General features: G+C 41.2%; 4 protein-coding genes across 6 annotated transcripts in view; 2 read left to right on the top strand and 2 right to left on the bottom strand.

Moving 5' to 3' along the window:
- Nucleotides 1–657: 657 nt before the first annotated feature.
- On the bottom strand, nucleotides 658–5,851 carry nsl1 (NSL1 component of MIS12 kinetochore complex). 2 transcript variants are annotated; one of them, XM_071920230.2, is made up of 6 exons: nucleotides 5,658–5,851; nucleotides 4,539–4,611; nucleotides 4,012–4,145; nucleotides 2,782–2,836; nucleotides 2,119–2,186; nucleotides 658–1,588 (listed from the first exon to the last, which is right to left on the bottom strand). In XM_071920230.2, the coding sequence occupies exons 1-6, from the start codon at nucleotides 5,847–5,849 to the stop codon at nucleotides 1,331–1,333; spliced, it is 780 nt and encodes a 259-aa protein (XP_071776331.1). In that variant the 5' UTR covers nucleotides 5,850–5,851; the 3' UTR covers nucleotides 658–1,330. The 2 variants fall into 2 exon arrangements, with proteins under 2 accessions (XP_071776331.1, XP_071776332.1); XM_071920231.2 differs by having other exon boundaries at nucleotides 4,012–4,142.
- A 174-nt stretch (nucleotides 5,852–6,025) lies between these two features.
- Nucleotides 6,026–17,461, top strand: tatdn3 (TatD DNase domain containing 3). 2 transcript variants are annotated; one of them, XM_071920223.2, is made up of 10 exons: nucleotides 6,026–6,127; nucleotides 6,754–6,786; nucleotides 6,922–6,995; nucleotides 7,471–7,555; nucleotides 10,279–10,341; nucleotides 12,299–12,408; nucleotides 13,495–13,550; nucleotides 14,139–14,251; nucleotides 14,886–14,966; nucleotides 16,603–17,461. In XM_071920223.2, exons 1-10 carry the CDS (start codon nucleotides 6,071–6,073, stop codon nucleotides 16,783–16,785), a joined length of 855 nt encoding a protein of 284 aa, XP_071776324.2. In that variant the 5' UTR covers nucleotides 6,026–6,070; the 3' UTR covers nucleotides 16,786–17,461. The 2 variants fall into 2 exon arrangements, with proteins under 2 accessions (XP_071776324.2, XP_078146122.1); XM_078289996.1 differs by lacking the exon at nucleotides 16,603–17,461 and adding an exon at nucleotides 15,782–15,936.
- Nucleotides 17,462–17,591: 130 nt separating this feature from the next.
- On the bottom strand, nucleotides 17,592–17,991 carry spata45 (spermatogenesis associated 45). Its single transcript, XM_071920225.2, has 2 exons — nucleotides 17,751–17,991; nucleotides 17,592–17,611 (listed from the first exon to the last, which is right to left on the bottom strand). The coding sequence occupies exons 1-2, from the start codon at nucleotides 17,989–17,991 to the stop codon at nucleotides 17,592–17,594; spliced, it is 261 nt and encodes an 86-aa protein (XP_071776326.2).
- A 3,668-nt stretch (nucleotides 17,992–21,659) lies between these two features.
- Nucleotides 21,660–22,228, top strand: part of flvcr1 (FLVCR choline and heme transporter 1) — an 18,902-nt gene continuing 18,333 nt past the window's right edge. Inside the window, exon 1 of the mRNA XM_071920226.2 lies at nucleotides 21,660–22,228. This exon is cut by the window's right edge and continues 409 nt beyond it. Within this exon, the coding sequence (XP_071776327.1) occupies nucleotides 21,900–22,228 (329 nt within the window). The 5' untranslated portion in view covers nucleotides 21,660–21,899.

Below are 22,228 nucleotides of genomic sequence, written 5' to 3'. Positions count from 1 at the left end.
CATTGAAAAACGTATTAAAATGATTATGGTGTGATTTTTGCGGGGATCTGTACCAAACAAAGATGTTTTCTTAAGTCTGTAGAATATGATGTGTAGGCCAGGACATCTCTGCAGCACGACAATATTTCATTTAAAATGGTATTTTGACACACATTTCGCCTTTAACAAATATTGCGCCTCCTGCGATTTGAAAATTGCAGAAGGCCATATTGCGATTTCGATAAAATTTCGATGAATTGTTCAGCCCTACTGTAAACAAAGGAGAGCATGGTGGAGTGGTTTTGTTAGTGATGGTGTTTCTCCACGTTAAGACTACGTTTCCCACGAACGAAGAGGATGTTGGAGAGAACGGTTGCTTCTTGGGTCAAACGTTTCCTCTTTGTCTTCACTGAAGAGGATCAACATGTTGGAAGTGATTTCTCCATCTTCCTTTCCCTCCTTCCACCGTCTGCTGCCAGAAACTCTTTCAGCTTTAGCTCCGTTTGCTCTGGAAGAACAGAAGAAGAACCTCTTCCTGTTTTGTGCCGTAAAGCGATCCAGCAGATTTCCCTCCAGATCCTCCAGGTGGCTCGTTTGTTTACCGTAATTATACTAACAGAGTTCCTACATTCCCCACATCAAATTCAAGAATGTTTTAATGACTTTCAAGGTCTCGTTTGGTAAAATTCAAGAACTTAAAATTGGCATGTTTCGGTGTAAGACATGACTTTTTTTTTATTAATATTTACATGTTTTATTCACAGTCTTATTCATTGATATTGTCATTTCTGTGTTTTTTGTGTCTCGCTTACTATGTAAAGCGACTTTGAGTACTTAGAAAAGCGCCATATAAATAAAATATTTTATTATCATTATTGGTCAAAATTAGACCGTAGAGAGGCCTCATTTTTCACTCATGATGTTAGTTGTTAAATCATCGTGAATCATTTTAAAACTGCTGCTGTATCAACACAAATATCCATCATAGGTTTTCCTCAGAATGTGAAGGAAGGAGAGAAGTCCAGGGTGGAGGCATGTTGATGAATTTGGGTGCTATAATTTTATTTTAGAATAATCAAATATTTTCAAGGCCATCCATTCATTTTCAAAAACTTTTAAGGCCTTATTCAATCCACAAACTTTCAAAGCATTTCAGGGAATCCTGTACTAATGTCAAAATGAACGTGGTAATGATTTATTTGGCAGATCATGTTTCACCACCAAATCATATCTTTGTCGAAAATCAAAGTTAGGTAGTAAAAACTTTATCGACATGTACAGCAATAATTCAGCAAAACAATCGCTATATGTTTTTTTTTTGTCAAGTTCGTGCTAACAGCAGCAGGAAGTGTCACTCTGGCTTGTCGTTTCCCACAAGGCAATCTGTTTTCTTACTGGGCAGTCTGTAGAAGTCTCTGACCGTCGCTTCCTCTACGGCTCTCTTGATTGGCTGCCTGTTCCTGGTGGCCCCGCCCACAGGAGGCAGGGGAGCGTCCGATTGGTCGCTGCGGCCGAACACCGCGTTGTGGATCTCTAGAGAGGCGTGGCTGGGTTTCATGTCGAGGACCTGACAGAGGCCTTCGGCTTGCTTCTGCAGAGTGTTGGTGGACTGCAGAGAAAAAGGAGACGTGTATATACAATATGTCAATAAAGTATCTATCCACCCATATATCTATCTATCTATCTATCTATCTATCTATCTAGCAGGCTGAAGCTGTGTATTATGTGCGGGTAGTGTTTGTTTTAATCTGCATGGAGTACCAGACGGGTGGAGTTTAACCCAGCAGCACATTTCAGACACCAGGTAAGTTGTCAGTCAGACCAAACTGACTTTAAAAACACATTCCTGTGATTTTCTAACCTTCCTGGCCCTCAGTGTATTGCCCTGTGTGTCAAACCCCACCCGACTGGTATCTACAAAGGTTAAAAACAAACCATCAAATGTATTCTGGCAGCAGGGTGGTGTGGTGGGTAAAGAGACTGTTCTGTAACAGTAAATGTCACAGGTTTGATCCCCATGACAGCCAGTTAAATGCCTAAAGTGTCAAAATGTACGTTTGTAGATATTAGTTGACACAGGTTTAGTGTGTGAGAGCGTGTGTGTTTGTGTGTGTTTGTGTGTGTGTGTGTGTGTGTTACCTTCATGACCTGGCTGGCCTGTTTCACTATTCCAGGGGCTGCTGCTGACAGACTGCTCATGATGCTCTCTGGTCAAACACACACACACACACACACACACACACACACACACAAACACAGATGACGTGACTCATTGGTTTTAATTTTTCACTGTGGATCCTAGGACAGAGAGCGGTTCACAGAGCTGAGGCACATAGATGAATTTAATTGCTATATTAAAGTAAAAAAAGCCAAGCACTTATTACACAGTTATTTCCCTTTATATCATGACTTCAGTCTTTTGCTGACGTCGCCATATTGACTCCCAAAACAGCGTTCCAGTATAACACGGACTAGACAACAAGCGACCAGCAACAAGCGACCAGCAGACTTCCTGGTACTCGGTAAGTAAAGTGGGATATTTGATAAAATATAAAAATCTTACTAACCGTGAACGTTTGTTTTGGGAGTCAATATGGCGGCGTCGACAGAACAGTGACATCACCGCAAGTCATGGGTCAACTTGGGGTGACACATGGGTAACATTTTCCCTCCCTTGTTTCCCACTCTAGCCTCTTTTTAGAATATCCCAAAACACCAACACTAACCTTCATATGCTTTGCTACTGTGTGTGTGTGTGTGTGTGTGTGTGTGAGAGAGAGAGAGTAGATTAGAGAGAACTACCTTGCGCAGGATCTTTGGCCACATCCTGAGGTTTGACTGCTTGCTCATACAGCCCCTAAAAAACAGACGGCACATCATACTGAGACAAAGCTGAATATGAAAGTAAATGAGTTACGCTCTCTTCTCCCTCCACAAAGGTGTTACGGTCACGTTGGTCACAGTGGAGGACTGTGGGTTTTACTGGGCGACACCCGGTGTGAACGTGTAGAACTGAATGAATGTGAAGCAGGTTGTTGCTGAGAAAGACAGCGGCCATTAGTCAACCCTTTCCTGGATAAATAAAGTTTAAAAACAGAGTGCATGTTTTTATTTTGAAGTCAGGCAGATAGATAAGACTAGAAAACCTCTTGCACCATGTAGCAGCTGATAATGTAATATCTGCCAGAAAATGCACTAATTTGTCAAACTGTAATAAATAGTCCCTCTAAATGAGTAAACATGTAATGGAAAGTTAATGTAATAAATCTGTGGATAAAAAAAAATTCAATTAACTGGCAATGATGACTTCATAGAGGTGTAAAAACATATTTTATCTGATGATGTCATCATAATATTGACAAATGATGTAATTACCCACATTTTTACATTCTTCTTATCCTTGTGAGTCATTACATCATTTACATATTACATCATCATGTTACAATCCTTTAAAGTAATAATCGCTGATTCATGCAATAATGTGATTTTTTTTTTTTTTACTTTATCCAGCACTTTATGACATTAAAATTTTCAATATTTTGTTATTACACAACTTTTAAAGACAGGCAAGAACTGAGTTTTGAGAGGACAGATGCTGACTGGTGTGTTGTAGTGAGGAAATGTTGCTCACAAACAGTTAGGTTAGAAGTAGTTTCAATTTAATAATCAAATAACATCATCCCCAGGTCTGAAAATGTATTTGAAGGTTTCATTCCATTAGAGAAACTTCACTACCTGAAATCCAGCCAACATTTAAAAAACACAGATGATTCTATAAGAAACTGAACCATTTTGTAAGAAAATGTCTCAAGATGGCCTGTTAGTTCAGTAATAACTCATGATCTGCTTTACCTTGATGCCAGCTGTCATTTTGTAAGACTGGGCATCAAGTTGTGAAATGATAGACATCTGATTTTGGAACATAATTCATTTGTTGAATGCAGTGACTTGCAGTCTGCTGTCACTGCATCTGAGAGACAAATTCCTGCATATTCATTAGACTCGGAGAGTGATTCAGACTCTGCCACCCACCATGAGTTTGCGTTGGGCTTTGAGTGAGCGGACCACGTAGGGCAGGATCTCCTTGGGGTATCTCCTCCGCCTCGTGCTGGTTTCTATGATGGAGTCGTCCAGCAGGCTCTCCAGAGCCACGGCCCTGTCTTCTGCTGGGTGAGTCGGTGGTGGAGAGAGAGGGAAAACAGCAACCGATGTTACATAATGCATCTTTGGAAGCACTTTTTTAAAAACACCTTTTTAACTGACTGTGGGAATTAACACTTCAACTTTTAAAACGGGTTTTCTACGTATCGGTTACTTCTTCCATCAGAAAACACTGCAGTGTGGAGTAACATTTTAATAAAATGATGATTGTTTGATTTGTGCTACACCAAAAAGAGCAGGGACCCTAATGCCTCTATACATGTTATATGTTTACCAGTGAAGACCGTTTAAATTGGCAATTATTGGCATTCAGTTTGAAGAGAGAGAGAGAGAGAGAGAGAGAGAGAGAGAGAGAGAGAGAGAGAGAGAGAGAGAGAAAGAGAGAGAGAGAGAGTCACCTTCATCATCAGGTGCTTCATCCCAAGGCTGTCCGTTCACCAACACGTTCTCCTTAACAGCCGCCTCAAAGTTCTGCAAACATCCAAACACTTTTGACTATTGGAAAACAGCTTCGACAACACAGCACATCCATCAACAATACACATAAAATACCCACAATCTGCCCATAATACTGCTGCAATATACAATAGATTGTCACTGTATTAACCTTTTTAACTTAGTTAACATTATCGTAACCCACAATGTGCTTTACTTTGATCTAGTGAGGTGAACTAGCTGTCACACACAGGAGAAGCTGGTCCATAGATGACAGGGAGGTTTCCCTAAGTTCCTAAACTGAGGTCCAGGGACCATCAGGGGTCCTTAAGGGTGTTTCAGGGGTCACCAGCAAAATAGGGATTAGTCCAATTCCACTGTTACCTCATTCACTTTAAGTCAGCACTAGGAGATAATGAATACGAATAACTATTTTGATCAGTTCACTCTTCCCACTGTTATCTCACCACCTATTGCCCCGAGATGTTTAGTTTTATCTTGTATGGAGAGAACGACACACCAACAACTTACACACCTCATAGAACATGACTTAAGACCTTTTTACAAATCATTAGGATCAGATTCACTTCGGCATGCATCCAATACACGAAGCAGAGCCTGTTTCAGTAAAAGTTTAACTTTTAGAATAGGTTTGTTTGGTCTGTTATTCCCACTAGTCCTCTTCCACCAAAACATACAGTGGAGGGCGGTAGCGAGCAGTGTTGACCAATTTTAAAGTTGAGATTTTATTGAAATAAAGTGCTGCTTGATAGATCACTTACACGCCGAAATTACCAGAAGACCCTAACGGTTAGTAAGAGACCTTACGTCATGGTCTTGGAGGTGTGTACGATTTCCGACACGCAAAACGACCTTAAAATGCAAGATTTTTGAACGGGGTTTGGCTCACAACGTTCTCACAGCTATAGACAGACAACAAAACTCTTCGCCTTTAGCAAGTATGGCTCTGTGTTGTAAAGCGTGTCACTCTGTGGGTCCTTGACATGAACAGTAACCCCTGAGACAGCTAAGTTAACTTTTAGCTAGTAACATTAAGATGTAAACAATCCAACCAGACCCACCGCTAGCAGCTCCTGCAGTAAAAGTTGCTTCGTCTCCTCGGCAACGCCCGGCTGTTCTTCCACAACATTCTTCAACACTTCTTTATATTTATTTATCTGCTCGACAACGACTTTTTTCGCCGTCACTTGCACCCTGAATTCCTGACTCGTTTCGTCGTCGGGTAAAGTTTCAGTCGCTGCTGCAGGCTCCATCTTTACCGCCAAACTGTTTATGTTTTGACCAGGAAGCGGAAGTGGCTTTGTAACTTCGCGGTCCGACTGCTGAATGTGGCCGGAAAAAGCGAAACACTTGCAGCGTCGCAGAAACGTTCTGCATGGCTGTTTCCTTCGCAGTCAAGCGAAAACTGTTAGGCTAATGCTGCAGTTTTCCAACGTCGTTTTTTGCTCTTAAAGTCTAGTCATCTTGTTTTTCGATGGAGAATGGTTTTGTTGACTGTCACTGCCACATATCAGCCCGTGAGTTTGAAGAGGTAGGCTGTTGTCACCAAATACAACAGACGGGGAACTTCTGTCAAATGTTGCTGTCGTGAAATAACTGTGTATCCTATCTGGAAAAACAATAAGTTGAGTATTTGTACCAGTTTCTGTTATAGAAAATTACATTTCATCAGACAGCCTGAGCAGTAATGTAATGGTAATATGATCCCCAGACTGTGATTATAACAAAACAAACAGGCACACATATAAACAAAAGCCAAAAAGTATCATTAAAATTACTATTTTTCCCCACAAAAGACTCTATCCCTATCGGTTTGATACGAGTTATGATTATATATACTACGAATTAACACCATAAGGATTCACATCAGCCTAAAAAGATGGTTAAACTCTTTTCTGCAAATAAAAAACGGAGTAAAATGAGTTTAGGTGTGTTTATCCTGCATTACACCACCAAACCCGAGTTATCCAGTACATTCTACTTTCTGCATGACTTCATTTTCTACATCAGGACTGTTTTAATTCACTAATTCCCCTGTTTGTTGTTGTTCTTTTGTTACAGCTCCTTGCTGTTCTTTGCTGCCATCGAGTTTCTGCTTTATTTCACTCCTGTGTGTTTTCACTGTACAAGCAAACTATTTTTTATTTTATTTTGCAGGATCTAGAGGATGTGATGAAGAGGACCACAGAGGTCAGCCATCACAGATAAATATATCGTCTACAGTTACAGACCTGCTGTTGATGATGTTTCATTTGTTAGCTATGTTTCTTTAATACTTTAAAACTGTATGTGTGTGTGTGTGTGTGTGTGTGTGTGTGTGTGCAGGCCGGGGTGCAGACTCTGGTTGCGGTTACAGAAGAGGTTGGAGAGTTTGTCAGAGTTCTCCAGCTGCAGGACCGGTCTGTATCTGTTCAGCATTTACACACACACACACACACACACACACACACACACACACACACACAGACTGTATATATAGTGTTCGTTTGATTGAGATGGCAAGAATGAAAGATGATACAGAGTAAAGTAAAGACAAGAGGGAACGCCTTGGCAGGACTGTGTAGTTTTAAGTTTATGTGCACAGTTATTTAACAGAAGCAAATGATAAAAACACATTGATAAAATACAATAAAAACAGAAGCAAGAGATGCAAACACAAAATGCTGTTTACATGACAATTTCTTATTCAGACTGTTGTCTTAATGGGATTCATATGAGATTATTGCTGTCCATGTAAATGTTGTCGTTGAAATCACAGACGTACAGTGTAAAGATCTACCATGTCTGCTTTGTCCTGTATTCCTGCTCCCACCCGGACGCTCCTGTGTTTATTATTTCGGGGTGTTTCTGTTGAGTTGAATTGTTCTCTCCCAGCTTCCCAGGTCTGGTGGCTCCGTGTTTCGGCCTCCACCCCCTGCAGGCCGGGGGGAGCGCAGAGCAGCGCAGCGTGAGGCTCCAGGTACTGGGACAGTCCACTCTCCGCACAGCTTCAGCTTATTTTCCTTTTTTCACTTCTGGGGGAAAAGGAGGTGAGTAACCGAATCCGTCCGCTCAGCAGAGTCCCAGGAGAAGAAAACAGAGACGGAGGGGAGGAAGGTGTGTGTTTCAGGCCGCTGGGCTCCGTGGAGCGGAGCAATGTCACACACACTGACTGATGGAAATCTGAGGCTAAAAGTGCAAATTAGTGAGTTCATCACCTTGGTTGTAATTTGATAAAATCCGGTTTTAATATCATATCTTATTGGCTTTAGGGTTTTATGTTTCGTCGACTTAATTAAATAATCCAGTGGTGCAAAATTTGGCAGCAGATTGTAATTCACCTGTTTTCATTTCACTTCATTCATCTTGGACCAAGCCAGCTGAGCCAGGATTGACTCTCATGTTAATACATCACTTCTGATTGGCTGAGCTGACTACAATCTAGTGTTACTTACTTCTGATTGGCTGAGCTGACTACAAGCTAGTGTTACTTACTTCTGATTGGTTGAGCTGACTACAAGCTAGTGTTACTTACTTCTGATTGGCTGAGCTGACTACAGGCTAGTGTTACTTACTTCTGATTGGTTGAGCTGACTACAGGCTAGTGTTGAATCACTTCTGATTGGCTGAGCTGACTACAGGCTAGTGTTGAATCACTTCTGATTGGCTGAGCTGACTACAGGCTAGTGTTGCATCACTTCTGACTGGCTGAGCTGACTACAGGCTAGTGTTGCATCACTTCTGATTGGCTGAGCTGACTACAGGCTAGTGTTGCATCACTTCTGATTGGCTGAGCTGACTACAAGCTAGTGTTACTTACTTCTGATTGGCTGAGCTGACTACAAGCTAGTGTTGAATCACTTCTGATTGGCTGAGCTGACTACAAGCTAGTGTTGAATCACTTCTGATTGGCTGAGCTGACTACAAGCTAGTGTTACTTACTTCTGATTGGCTGAGCTGACTACAGACTAGTGTTACGTCACTTCTGATTGGCTGAGCCTGCTACAGACTAGTGTTACTTGCTTTTGATTGGCTGAGCTGACTACAGACTAGTGTTACTTACTTCTGATTGGCTGAGCTGACTACAGACTAGTGTTACATCACTTCTGATTGGCTGAGCTGACTACAGACTAGTGTTACTTACTTCTGATTGGCTGAGCTGACTCTTGGCTCTTGGGGACTCACATAGACAAAATGCCACCGATGTGACAAGAACAAACTACAGTGAAATGACTGTGAGAACATGGACTTAGTGACAAAAACTGGCTTCAGGTTGCACTTTCGGACTCTATGAGCGAGTTTCCCTGCACACTAATAACCCGGTAACTGGGAATAATCAGTTTACATGCGCTCTAGTGATGCGTGAACGTTGGATTTCTCTCCTTAAGGAAGTGACGTAAAACTAAAACTTCCTGCTGGTTGATTTGGATTTTAACTTGAATAATCAGGGAATTGTCTTGTCTAGGATCAGTTTATTAGTGTGCATGTAAACACGCTCTTTCTCACATGTACTGTCACGGGCTGCTGACTGCAGCTTTAATTGGGCCAAATAGAAGAGATTCAACAGTAATCACATGCCTTGGGAATGCTGAGAATATTTTTATTGTTAGATATGATTTTGTCCAGAATTCCAAGATTATCTGTATTGTAGGTAGAGAGATAACAGAGAAACTATGATCAAAATAGTCATTCTACATTTTCTAATTGTGTTAACTTCTTGTAAATGAAATAATGCTGAAGTTTAATAATTCATCAGTTTGCTGGGGGACCCTCTGGAACCCCCTCAAGGGCCCCTGGTGGTCCCCGGACGCCATGTTGAGAACCTCTGTCCTAGATCACCACAAACAACCGATAGTAAGGAGGTCAAGGGTCAGAGGTCACAACATGCTGAAATATTCCTGTCACCCTAGAGTGATCATGTAAGAGAGCAGTGCTAGGAACAGAAATAAGAGCTAAGCAGAGAGGTTTAAGGGATTTTTTATTTTCAAACTTGAAGATATCAGTTAAATTCAAGGGAATAAAGGGGGAAGAGATGGGACAGAGGGGTGTGAAATACTTCTTGAAGAGTTTTCAGCCTCTGATGGAAGTTGGGGATTTTATATTTTTATTTTTTATTTTTTATTTAACCTTTACTTAACCAGGCAGGTCAATTAAGAACAAATTCTTATTTACAATGACGGCCTAGCAAGAGGACAAAAGGACCTCTCGAAGGGTAAAGGGAAAAGGGGACAAAAAAAAAAAAAACACGCAAACGAAACTAAACAAAGAACAATCCAGATAAGACTATCAGACACAAATGTTACATACATCGCAGAGGCAGAGAAACCCAACACAGCATGGGAACGGGGAAATAATCAAAACACACACCAAACAAACAACCAAATAAAATTACAAGTCATGCAAGTCATGAAGCAGAACAGACACATTTCTTCGTCAGTTAAAAGGCTGGGTGACAGTTGCAGGTGTGTGTGAACAACTCTGCAATAGAGTCCTTAAAAGTAGTGAGGGAGATCAATTTGTCCAGTTTCAAAGTAAAAGGACTGACTTTACTGGTCTGGTCAGAGCGACCAGGCTGCTGCAACGCACCTTAGCTGTGATGCAGTTTCAGCCTGTCATGGGTTATTGCTTAAGTATGTTTAGCTAGGATTAAAATACGCTTTAAGGAAAAGAATGCAGTGAATGTAATGAATCCTGTTTCCACAGGACCTGGATCCTGTCCTGCCGCTGTTCTACCTACACAGAGAACGGCTCGTCGGTATTGGAGAGGTGGGCTGCTAACACACACACACACACACACACACACACACACACACACATTTTACCACACTAATTTCCAGTGAAAGTATAAAGAAAAGGTCATTGCCTTGCATCACTGAGAGATAAGAGCTAGTCAGCGGTTTGAGTGGATGTGGATAATCTGCTGTTGTACTTTATTTGACTCGTATACCGTGTCATGGCTCCTTTTTATAAGCTGACTGATTGGGCAACACACACACACACACACACACACACACACACATTTTAAACACTCTTTTTGCGGCCATTAAATTCAATGATTTACACAATTTACACAGATTTGAAATTACACCGCTTTAACATGGTTTAAGGATGTTTATAGACTTTTATCGTCCCTGCTACCCATCACACACACACACACACACACACGGACACACACACATTAACACGCGCACACACACACGTGGCTGCCCCCATTTTTAACACAGCATAACACTGATGTGACTTCTGGTAAAGTGAAGCGGATTAAACTTGTTAAAACTCCAACTCGCCTCCTAATCTTATGCTTGTTAGTGAAAGTTAATGAACACAGTCTCTTTCTCACACACACACACACACACCCACACACACACACACACCCTTATTCTCCAGCCACCTCTAATGCCACGGAGCCATCTAGATCCTATTTGTTGAGGAATGTGTGTGTTTGTCAGAACAGATTGTGGCCGATGGTTGACGGCATTAGAGGACTAAGTCAACAGGCCTGACGGAGAATAACACGGGTTCCCAAACTATTATTTTTACTGATCACGTTCAGCCTGAGATCCTTCAGACCGTCCTTCAGTCTAGACTCAAGACTCGAGGTGATTGAAAGGCCGTTCTCACTTTCCAGCAGTCTGGACTTGATGCTAAAAGTGATTGAAGGGCTCTTCTGATTGTCCTTCAGTCTAGATTCAAGAGTAAAAAGTGATTGAAGGGTCCTTCTGACTAGCCTTAAAGGATAAGTTCACCCAAATGTAGTGGTGTAAGGCACGTACCGTGTAACCCCGACGCCGTGGGTTCAAATCTGGGACCTTTGTCGCATGTCGTCTCCCGCATTATTTCCTGTCTCTCTCTTCTGTGACCTATCCAGTAAAGGAAAAATGCCCCCCAAAACTTTTTTAAGTGATAAATTTGGTCATTGTTTGCTCACCATCCTGTCAGTTGAAACACTGGTGAAGTTTGTATGTCCAGACAACACACAGCGAGTGCCATCCTGGTTCTTTAGAGCTCCAAAAATGGCAAAAAAATTACCATAAAATGACTCCAAACAGCTTGTGCAGCACAATCTAAGGTAGTGATTCTCAACCTTTGTCATATCAAGGACCCTAATTTCATACACATTAGGGCAACAGACCCCCATTTGATGAGATTTTGTCTCTTGGATCCAAATCTACAACAACATACAATTTTTGTCCAGAATCCCATCACTGTCTGTATTGTAGGGAGAGAGATAACAGAGAAACTATGATCAAAACAGCCATTCTTCTGCATTCTCTAATTGTGTTAACGTATTGTAAATTAAATAATGGTGAAGTTTAAGAATTCATCAGTTTGGTGGGGACCCCCTGGAACCCCCTCAAGGACCCCTGGTGGTCCCCGGACCCCACGTTGAGAACCACTGATCTAATTCTGAAGCTGAGCGATTGTTCTGTGGGTCCAAAAGTCCAATATTCACACAAGTATTTAATGCAAGTCTTGACTAAAAGTGAATAAATCAAGACTTCTGTTAAATCCAATAATCCAATAAAATGTTAAAGTTATGATTCTTTATTTAATTCACCTTGAAGGGGAGGAGACTCATTAAATAGTTTTGAGACCGTTAAAACTATTTGATTTCTGCAAAATGAGTTACAGCTCAGTGTTAGGAAGCTAATGTTTTGCACAGTAACTGCTAACTGATGGGTGATGATGTTTTGCTTTACACTCCACCGGTGTTTGGCTGCAGGTCGGGTTGGACTTCACACCCTGGTGCGCTCCGACTGAGCAGGACAGAGACGACCAGATGGCCGTCTTCATTAAACAGCTCAACATCGCCAAGGAGCTCGACCTGCCAGTGTGAGTCGGGTAGAAACTGAATAGAATAGAATAGAATAGAATAGAATAGAACAGAACGGAGCTGAACCTACCTGTGCAAGCGACCTGTAGTCCTCAATGGGAATATAACGCAGGAGACTAGAGTAGAAATGATTTAAAACCACTAAGATGCATTGTTTACATGCATTTATACTGAATGATGAATGATTTATGTTTTCATTAAAACAGCCTTTATTCCATTGAAGCGGGTTCATTGTCAGCAGAGCAGATGGTAGTCGTGGTGTTGTGAAATATTATGAGAGAGGTTATGTCACCACAACACAAAGGCTTTCTTTTTTATTTTCTTCATTATGTTAATGTACATAATGTATTTTTTTATTCCCTCTCTTCTATGATTGCTGTCTTTTGTCTTATTGACTGAATGGAAGATTGACGTTGCTCAAAACTGTTCAAAAATTGTGAATAAGAATGTGTTCACTAGAAGAAGTGAGAGGAAAGGATGTGGAACGATGTTTTGTACAAAAGTGAGATGGGTAAAAAGTTCACAGCACCTGAACTCATCATCACATCCAGCCAAACAGTTCATTCAAGTCCAATCGACTTTACTGTCCCATAAGGGAAAAGTTGGTTTGCAGACAAGGTGAACAATAAAAACACAGAGGAAGCAAACACAATAAAAGAACACAATAAAAACACAATTAATGCAATAAAACATAATAAAATACATAATAAAGCGTAACAAATGAGTTCATGAGACCAGACAAGGAGTCGATCTCGCAATAAAAATTGCCATCAAAATACTGTAAAATTCCCCTTTCATGCAGTCTAACTGCCTGGTTCTTTTACCCTTTAATTAATACCATTTATAATCTTATCATAACCTCACTGAACACGCATTCTTTACTCTATCCTTAATATCGAGAGTAACCCAGCTTTAAATAAACAGCAAAAGCATTTAATAATCTATATTTAATCAATATTTCAAGTGACATTTAGCTCAGCCTTTGAAAATCATGACGATGACGATGACCGTGGTGCTGCTGATGATGATGATGATGATGATGATGATGACTCTTCTTACTTCCTGTTTTCCTGTTTCACACACAGGAATGTCCACTCACGGTCAGCCGCTAAGGTTACCATAGCAACCATGAGAGAACAAGGTGGGTGTCCCGCTCTGTTTACATTCAGTAATGTGATATGTTGTCCCACCTTGGTCCACACTGAGCCAGTTCAAACCAGCAGAGCTGAAGGCCTGTGAGCTTTCACTTATGGAATCATGATACTTCGGCTAGTAGCCTAGACCAGTGGTTCTCAGCCTGGGGGTCGGGACCCCCTAGGGAGTCGCGAGATGATTTATGGGATAGGAAAAAAACATATTTCTACAATACAATTATCTAATTTATTCTGATTTTTCTCTAATTTTTGCTTTTTTCCTGTGAAATACTGAATAGTTTTCAGCCTCTTGGCCTCCTTCACCACTCTCCATATGCGGCCTGTGACGGTGGTGAGGAGGTAACGCTTGGTTTTTAGGGGCCAAAAAGGTTTTATTTTTGCTGTTGTAAACACCCGCCTAAAACGCATCACTTCCTGTGCGACAGAGGATTTTTCCCGGGAAAGTGCTACCAGACACTTTCCGGTTTGTTTGGAATAAACAGAAGAAGAACTGGGTAGTTGGCATTAGAGCAGCGATAGCCACCATGGCTGAATAAATGATAAGAAAGCAGACAGTCAGGTTCTCTTCCCCTCAGGTATCAGCCGCGCTCTGCTCCATAACTTTGCTGGGAAGCCGTCGGTGGCTCTGGAGGGAGTGAAGGCTGGTTACCTCTTCTCCTTTCCCCCAGCTGTCTGCAGGAACCAGCAGGTAAGTGTGTGTGTGTGTGTGTGAGAGAGAGAGAGAGTGTGTGTGTGTGAGAGAGAGAGAGAGACAGACAGAGAGCGAGAGAGAGAGAATACCGTAAGTGGGTATATGGCTCTGTGTGTGTGTGGAGGTAAGTTAATAACAGCATATGTTGCTCTTTGTGTGTGTGTGTGTGTGTGTGTGTGTGAGAGAGAGAGAGAGAGAGAGAGAGTGAGTGTGTGTGTGTGTGTGAATAAGTGTGGTTGCTGTAAAACATGTTTTCTGAAGACAACTTCTACTGCGTCTGGCCTCATGTGAACAGACATCCAGACCGTGTGTGTGTGTGTGTGTGTGTGTGTGTGTGCATGTTCAGCTCCAGAAGTGTATATATCATCACATAAAGCCCCTCTGTAACCTGCTCTTTGATCTGCTGTGAACGTTCCCCTGTTGGACGCAGCAGCATTCTGCTGGACAGAAACGTCTTCGTCTGCATTTCTAGTAGTAGAAGTAGTAAAATCCTGAACTTTGACTCATCTGCAGTCATACAGAATATACAGTAGATGTATGTGCTGAACTGTGAGGCACTGTGGGTAAAAAACACCCATAGTGATGATGACAATGTGATGAATTTATTTGTATTATTGCCTTTTTGTGACAGAGAGACAAACTGATCAAGCAGATCCCACTGGAACACATCTGTCTGGAAACAGACTCTCCTGCTCTGGGACCCGACAAACATGTACGTCTTTAACTATTACAGTCCAGCAGAGGTGTGACCGAGTCAGCTTTGCTCGAGTCCCAAGTCAGTCTCAAGTCTTGAGGCACAAGTCACAAGTCAAGTCCCAAGTCTAAATGTAGAACAGCAAGTCAAGTCAGAACAAATCAAGAGTCCAGTATCAATTTAATATCTTAAAGAAAACTAAATATCTAGGACTTTTCAATGCAATATGGTTTTAATAGGATAGAAACTTGGTAAGAGCATCATGAGTTTGATTTCTATAATCAGTTTCAACTTCAATAAATTCAATCATTCCATACAAATTCAGAAAACAGAATTAAAATTCAGTCGTCTGCTGGAACAAACACAAGATCTCAAGTCAAGACTTTAGAAAGCTTTCACTTTTTTCAAGTCATCAAAGTACAAGTCAAGTCTCAAGTCTTCTCTTCATGCATTAAGTCAAGTTTCAAGCAATTAAAATTGTGACTTGAGTCTGACTCAAGTCCAAGTCATGTGACTCAAGTCCCCACTTATGCAATCCATCATATATTACACTACTGTAGTGGAAATTATATTATACCATTATATACCATTCTATTCATTATGCATTAAGCACAATCTCATTCCTCAGTTGAATGCTGTCTCTGCCTTCAGTATGTTTCCATTCTCCAACAGTTTGAGATAAACAAAGTTTCTGCCCAGAGACGGCCTTGAGTGTCCGGTAGGAACTGGATTTTGTTATGCACAGATGCCCCCTAATCGCATAATGTTTCAAGTATAAGAATGTGTCAGATAACAGAAGGACAACTTCTCATCTCCAAGTCTCTTTATTACAGAAAACTTCCACCACAACTACTGTACATGGGCATCAACTGGGTATGGCAAGGTGTGACACGTGTTAAACCTCAGCCTGAGTCAGTCCAAAATGGATTTAGTTGTTTTTAACATTATAATGGAGAGCAAAGATGAAGCATAAATGATCAAAATCTATGTGGAAGCCATAAAACCTCACATCAAGGAGCATTCAGGACCAATGTGTCCCCTCGCAGCTGATTGGTTGGTGTCCTAAGTTGTTTTCTTTGGTCTGAAAAGTTGACCTAGTTGCATTTTTATATTTGGTTCATTTAGGTTCACACTGTGCAGTCACAAGCAAACCAGGGCTTGTAAACAAAAGTAAAGTTGCTTGTTTATTGGACAGAGTTTTGGTCACTAATAATAACTAATAACTTGTCTGCGCTCTTTGCTGTAATTTACCTCATCTGATATTCATACCAGTTAAGAACACATGAAGAAGTAACTGAATATGAGCATCAGTCCAGACTGCCGTTTATTCTCAGTTCATTTTGTTCTGCTAGGCTTTCCAAGCATGAGGAACTGCTGACATGTCTCTTTATACCCATAATCCCTTGTGTTTTGGGGTAATTTTCTGTAGATGGTTTCAGATTACATTCTCACCCCTAACAAACAATACCGCAGTTCTCTTGTTAGAGGGAGCAATTATTCAGTAATGATTGCACGACATTAACGTAGTATACTCTTATCATGCTTAATAATTCTCCAGTGGATCTCCATGACAACGGAGGAGATTTGTGACACAGCAGCAAAGCGTCTCCGGATGTTTTCAGCTGTTCCTGCCTGTGTGTCTTCCTGTCTGCAGGTGAGGAACGAGCCGGCGAACATCCTCCTGTCCTGCCGGCACATCGCTCAGGTCAAAGGCCTGCCGCCGCAAACTGTGCAGCACGTCACCACACACAACGCATACAGGCTGTTCCCCAAGGCTGACACACACACACACACACACACACACACACACACACACACACACACGCACAGACTCTGAGGAACAAGGGTAAAACTCTAAAAAAAAAAGAAAAAAACAGCACTTCTCTGAAAGTGCTCCTCTGGTTGAGAGGCATTTTGTTTTAGTTGTTATAATCTCCCTAATTGAAGACAGACAGACAGTTATACACACACACACACACACACGCTTATACAGGAACAGACACTAATACAACATACACATAGGGCTGGGTGATATGGCTGAAATCAATATCATGATAATTATAAGGATGTTGTATATATATCACGATATGGCTCATGTATGCAAAGTCACATTTTAAATAGTCAAATTGATGTTCATTGCATTGAACTGCATGGTAGGCTACTGTTAGGTATGATGTCAAATAAAACAAATAACATTCCTTAAAATGTTTCATACATCATTTTGTCAGAGTTTTTGAATAAAATGTGTTTATCATCAATTTAGACAATCACAATATCCCGAAATCACGATATAATCACGATATGATTCCACTGAAAGACGACAAACGATAGTATTGAATTATTGCCCAGCGCTACATAGGCCTACACATATCCCAAAGACTGAGGATCAACCAACCAATGACTCATGATGATGGATGGATGGATGAATGAATGAGTGAATAAACGTGTAGGCTACACAAATGAATGGAGCCGTGAATGCGGTTCTGTTGCTTATTGTTCTTTGTATTTCGGTGTTTCTCTGTGTTGAAATAAAACACTGAAGGCTGAAGTTCAAAGTCCACTTGTGTTTGTTTGAGGTTGAGTTTTGTCTGTTAAATATCCAAGTCGGGCGGAGCTGATGGGGTTTCTTCAGCCTTTACCCGCCTAGACCAGGTGGGTTTTATCTGGGAGAAGGAAGAGAAGATTTATTATATAGGCTACATTATACACGTAGGCCTATATAGACACACACACTATAAATCCCTATAGGAATATAACAGGAACATCATAGTGATTTTTCGTTAGCGGCTGTTATCTCCTTACAGCCCTCTTCGAAGTGTCTTCTCTCCGGATGCTTGGCGGGGAGAGGCCGCTCTGTCCCGGCCGACCTGAGCTGCGGTCCGGCGGGCTGCGGGGAGCGGAGGGCCCCGCTGGTCCGGAGGTGACACCTGAAGTGCCTCCTCTGCGCCCGCTCCCAGGACTGCCTGGGGTCCGCCTCCACCCGACACCACGTCTCCCTCCGCCGGTTCACCTCCAGCAGAGCCCGCTCCTCGGACCCGGACATGGTTTTGTATATGATTATTTGATTATTTTGGTATTTTTTCGTCTATAAACTAGTGAAACAGTCTGCGGTTCCCGGTGAGGAGCGTTGTGTTTCCATGGGAACAGGAAACCTGAGGCAGAGCATTCTGACCCGAGGAAGCTGGGTGCGCGCCAAAGATGTTCTGTGAACTGGAAGATGAGTCACTTGTATGAAAGAGTAGGCTAGGGCCACTGTAGGTGAGCCGGGGGGAGGGGGGGAATCAGAATCAGCTTTATTGGCCAAGTATGTACACATACAAGGAATTTGACTCCCAATGTACTACACAGAATAAATATACAGCTAAAAACAAGGACAACAAAATGAACAGAGGTAAAACTACTATATGCATATATATAAAAAAAAGTATATATAAAAAAAAGTATTTATATATACGCATATGTAAACAACACTAGGACAATAGTGCAATGGTGCAGACTGCAAAGATGCTGGAATAAATGCTGGAATAAATATTATATATTATATACACATTATATTATATTTTTTTTATTCTGAGAAAAAACTCAGAGAGATAGTCAGAAATTTGCGGAAAAAAATAACAACTTAGAAATTCGGAGATTAAAATCAGAAATTTGCGAGAAAAAAACTGCAAATTTCTGAGCTTTTTCTATTTTATTTTATTTTTTTTCTCAGTATATAGGCTACATTTCTTATCGTCAACAAATCCTATGAAAACAACAAATTCAACAATGCGTTTGCTCTACTCCCATTATACTTTATGACTTCCCACGTTCCCTTTTTATCCTTCAAACCGGAAGTCATTGGCTCCAATAACTGTAAGCTAAAAACCTTTAAATACAGCTCACAAAGACATAGTTTCAATTTTAAAAATCGCTAAATGTTACCATGAAAAGTCAGGCTGTTGTAGTTATTACCAAATCAAACTCAAATGGGAACAAGTTCTTCATTACGCCGGGGATTTTCAGTGCTACGGAACTACTTTCCTGAGATGAAAACGTGTTTACGGTCAGCTTATTAAGTTGTTTGAGGAAAAAGTCGGCCGGCTTGGTGCATCGCGATTAAATATGTTGCCAGAGCAACAGCATGGCTCTTTGACGTGTTTTTAATAGTTTTTTTAATACAATGGAGTTCTATGGCTATATGGCTTTATTGCGCACCGGCTACATGGACGAGATAAATTCATTGCTGATTTTGTTATTTTCATAGGATTTGTTGATGGTAAGAAATGCATTAAAAAACACCAGACTTATCCTTTAACAACAATTCAGTGAGAGCAGACTCAGGTTTGCGGTGCCTGGAAATAGAGACAGAGTGAGAGCTCTTTGCTTCCTCCTCCTCTCTGGACAAACAGAGCCAACAAAACATGGAAGTTATTTGATCTTCCTGAGAAAGGATGCTGTAACCACCAACCTGCTGAGACATGGAGACGGACTCCAACTGTGTAAGATGATAGGAAGTCTTTGAAGTGTTTATTTTTTGTCATATTTTTTTATTTTTATTAATAGAAAGTGTTCTCAGGCGTTTTGTAGCCTTAGATCTGCTGGGTCCCTGTCCAAACTAGAGAGGTTTCTAGTTACCAACAGTTACTACTTGCTGTCAAGTGTCTATCAAGTGTCTAAATACATATCATGTTATTTAAATAATTACTTTAATGTTTCATTCAATCTTTTTCATGTATTTAATGTTTCATTCAATCTTTTTTATGTATTTTGATTCAGATTTATTCAATTAGGCTCGTCACAAAGTGCTCTACACAAAACAAAGGACAAAAACACATTAAAAGACAGACAGGTCTCCTACAACTGCAATGTACTTCTTCTGGGGATCTCCAGGACTGTTGTATGGACTAACAAACTTTACCAGATTTTCTACTGGCATGGGGGTGAGTAGATAATGACTGAATTTTCATTTTCGGGTGAACTATTCCTTTAAGCTGGAGAAACATCCCAAACCTGCAGGATTACATGTTTTTTTAAGAGCCACACTGGTTCTCATTCTTTCTTTCCTTTTCTCTCTCTATCTGTCTTTCTTTTAGTCCCTCTTTATGTCTCTCTCTCTTTCTTTCTCTCTCTCTCTCTGACCATGTTTATCCATCTCTCTCTCATTCTCTCCTGTCTCTCTCTTTTATCTCTTCCTGTCTTTTTCCCTCTATTGTCTCTCTCTCTCTCTCTCTCTCTCTCTCTCTCTCCCTTCTCTCCCTTTCTCTCTCCCACTCAATTAAATTCAGTTAATCTAATTTCAATATGGTTTATTGGCATGATTGTTAAAATTAACAAAATTACCAAAACTCCAATGACAATAGGTGATGTGATAAATTACAGTATAGTAATTTTAATACTCTCAAAAATTTCCTTTTTTTGATTTTTGAAATGCCTGTTTGACACCAACGCACCAGAGAAACTTTACTTTATGTACATTTTCTTATATGGACTTTCTCAGTCGTTTAAATGATTTGAACACACCAGAGGGTTCTTTGGGTCATTACGGTTCCATACAGAACCTTATACCTGTATATATAACTGGAGAACCCTTGCAGAACCTTCCTCATGTGTGCAGCTGGCCACATGGCTACCTGTGGCCTAAACCTGCAGTCCCACTGGGTCAAACAACGATTAGGATTAGCAGCAGATAACGACCTGAGCATATGGACCTTTAATTAGAGTATGGACACTTGGTCATCGTTAAAATACATATAGGACTTAATGGTAGAGGCAGAGGAGGTTTTAGGTGTAGTTTTCCTCAGTTCTTCTTTAATTGATTTTAATATTTGTTATTTAATTTTATTTTTACATTCACGTTTTAGGCAGTTAGCTGCTGCTGTCAATTCCTGGATCACAGAAAATTACAAACATTTAACTACATATCCTATTTTGATTTAAAATATTTTTGTTAAAAATTAAACACACCTGGTGTTTAATTGGTAATTTAATTAAAAATGTAAAAATAATAATTAAAAATAATTTAAGATTTTTATGTTAACATTTATTCCTATTATTAATAGGCTAGATGAATATAGCCTAATATAATAATTTCTTCTTTCATGGAGAAAGAAACTGACCATTGTTCTATTAATTGGCATGACTGGTGAAATTAATAAAAAATAAATGAATAAACCACGATTCACTGCCAAAATACAATTGGGGGTAAAATTGATCCAACCAAAGTGAAAAGTAGTCGAATCAATATCATGATTGGTATCAAAGTAACACTGCAAACTGTGATGTTTTGGACTGATTTACAGGCTGTTTTATTATTATTATTATTTCATTTTACAGGCTGTTGCATCATCGCATCCCTTCCTGCTTCCACATGGTCACCCGATACCACACACACACACACACACACACACACACACACACAGAGAGAGAGAGAGAGAGAGAGAGAGAGAGAGAGAGAGAGAGAGAGAGAGAGAGAGAGAGAGAGAGAGAGAAAACAGGCTACTACAACCCCTCCCCGTCCCGCTCTACTATTGGTTCGTATCATCGGAAGGCCTCCGTGTGTGTCATCGTCGGCTGAGCAAAGATAGAGAGACATAGACAGACACTGAGAGAGAGAGAGCGAGAGAGAGAGAGGGAGGGAGAGAGAGACAGACAGAGAGAGCGAGAGAGAGAGAGAGGCACAAAAGCGGTCCAGCCTGTCAGACAGCCAGCATGCTGTTGAGGAAGCCGGGGAGAGAAGACAATACAGGGGGTTTTATATTAAATAGAGTTAATAAAACGCATTAAAATAGGTTATTTTAATATAAAGTATAATATAAAACCGGCTCGCGCCAGGCAGTCATGTGTTTTTCAGTACGGCATCGTTGTTTCCATTAGTAACCGAATGAGGAAACCGCTCTGCTTTGCTCGCTTCCTGGCTCGGCCCTAATCGCTATCTCGCGACTCTAAACGGATACAAAGCTGAGCAGCATCATGGTCGCCGGCGAGCTCGTGCAGGAGCATCTGCGCGCGGACACCAGCGCACCTGACGACATCGCGGTCCGCAAGGAGGAGGCAGCCGAACAGCCGAACCGAACCGCCGAGCGGTACGAGGATCTGCCGAACGGAGCGGCACAGGCGGGCGGGGCGAGCGACTTTTTCGACGCCGCCGCCGATGCGCTGGAGCAGGAGAGCCCGCCGGATGAAAGAGCGGCAATGCTGCCCAACGGAGCCGCGGGAGGAGGAGGAGATGAAGGGGAGAAGGCGGCGGAGGAGGAGGGTAAACGGCTGGAGACCAAGCTGTACCGCCGCCGGTTCGCCGT

The sequence above is a fragment of the Centroberyx gerrardi genome, chromosome 18 (assembly GCF_048128805.1).
Source record: "Centroberyx gerrardi isolate f3 chromosome 18, fCenGer3.hap1.cur.20231027, whole genome shotgun sequence".
Classification (NCBI taxonomy): Eukaryota; Metazoa; Chordata; class Actinopteri; order Beryciformes; family Berycidae; genus Centroberyx; species Centroberyx gerrardi.
Note: the sequence above shows the minus strand (reverse complement) of the source record. Positions and strands in the feature narration are given on the sequence as shown.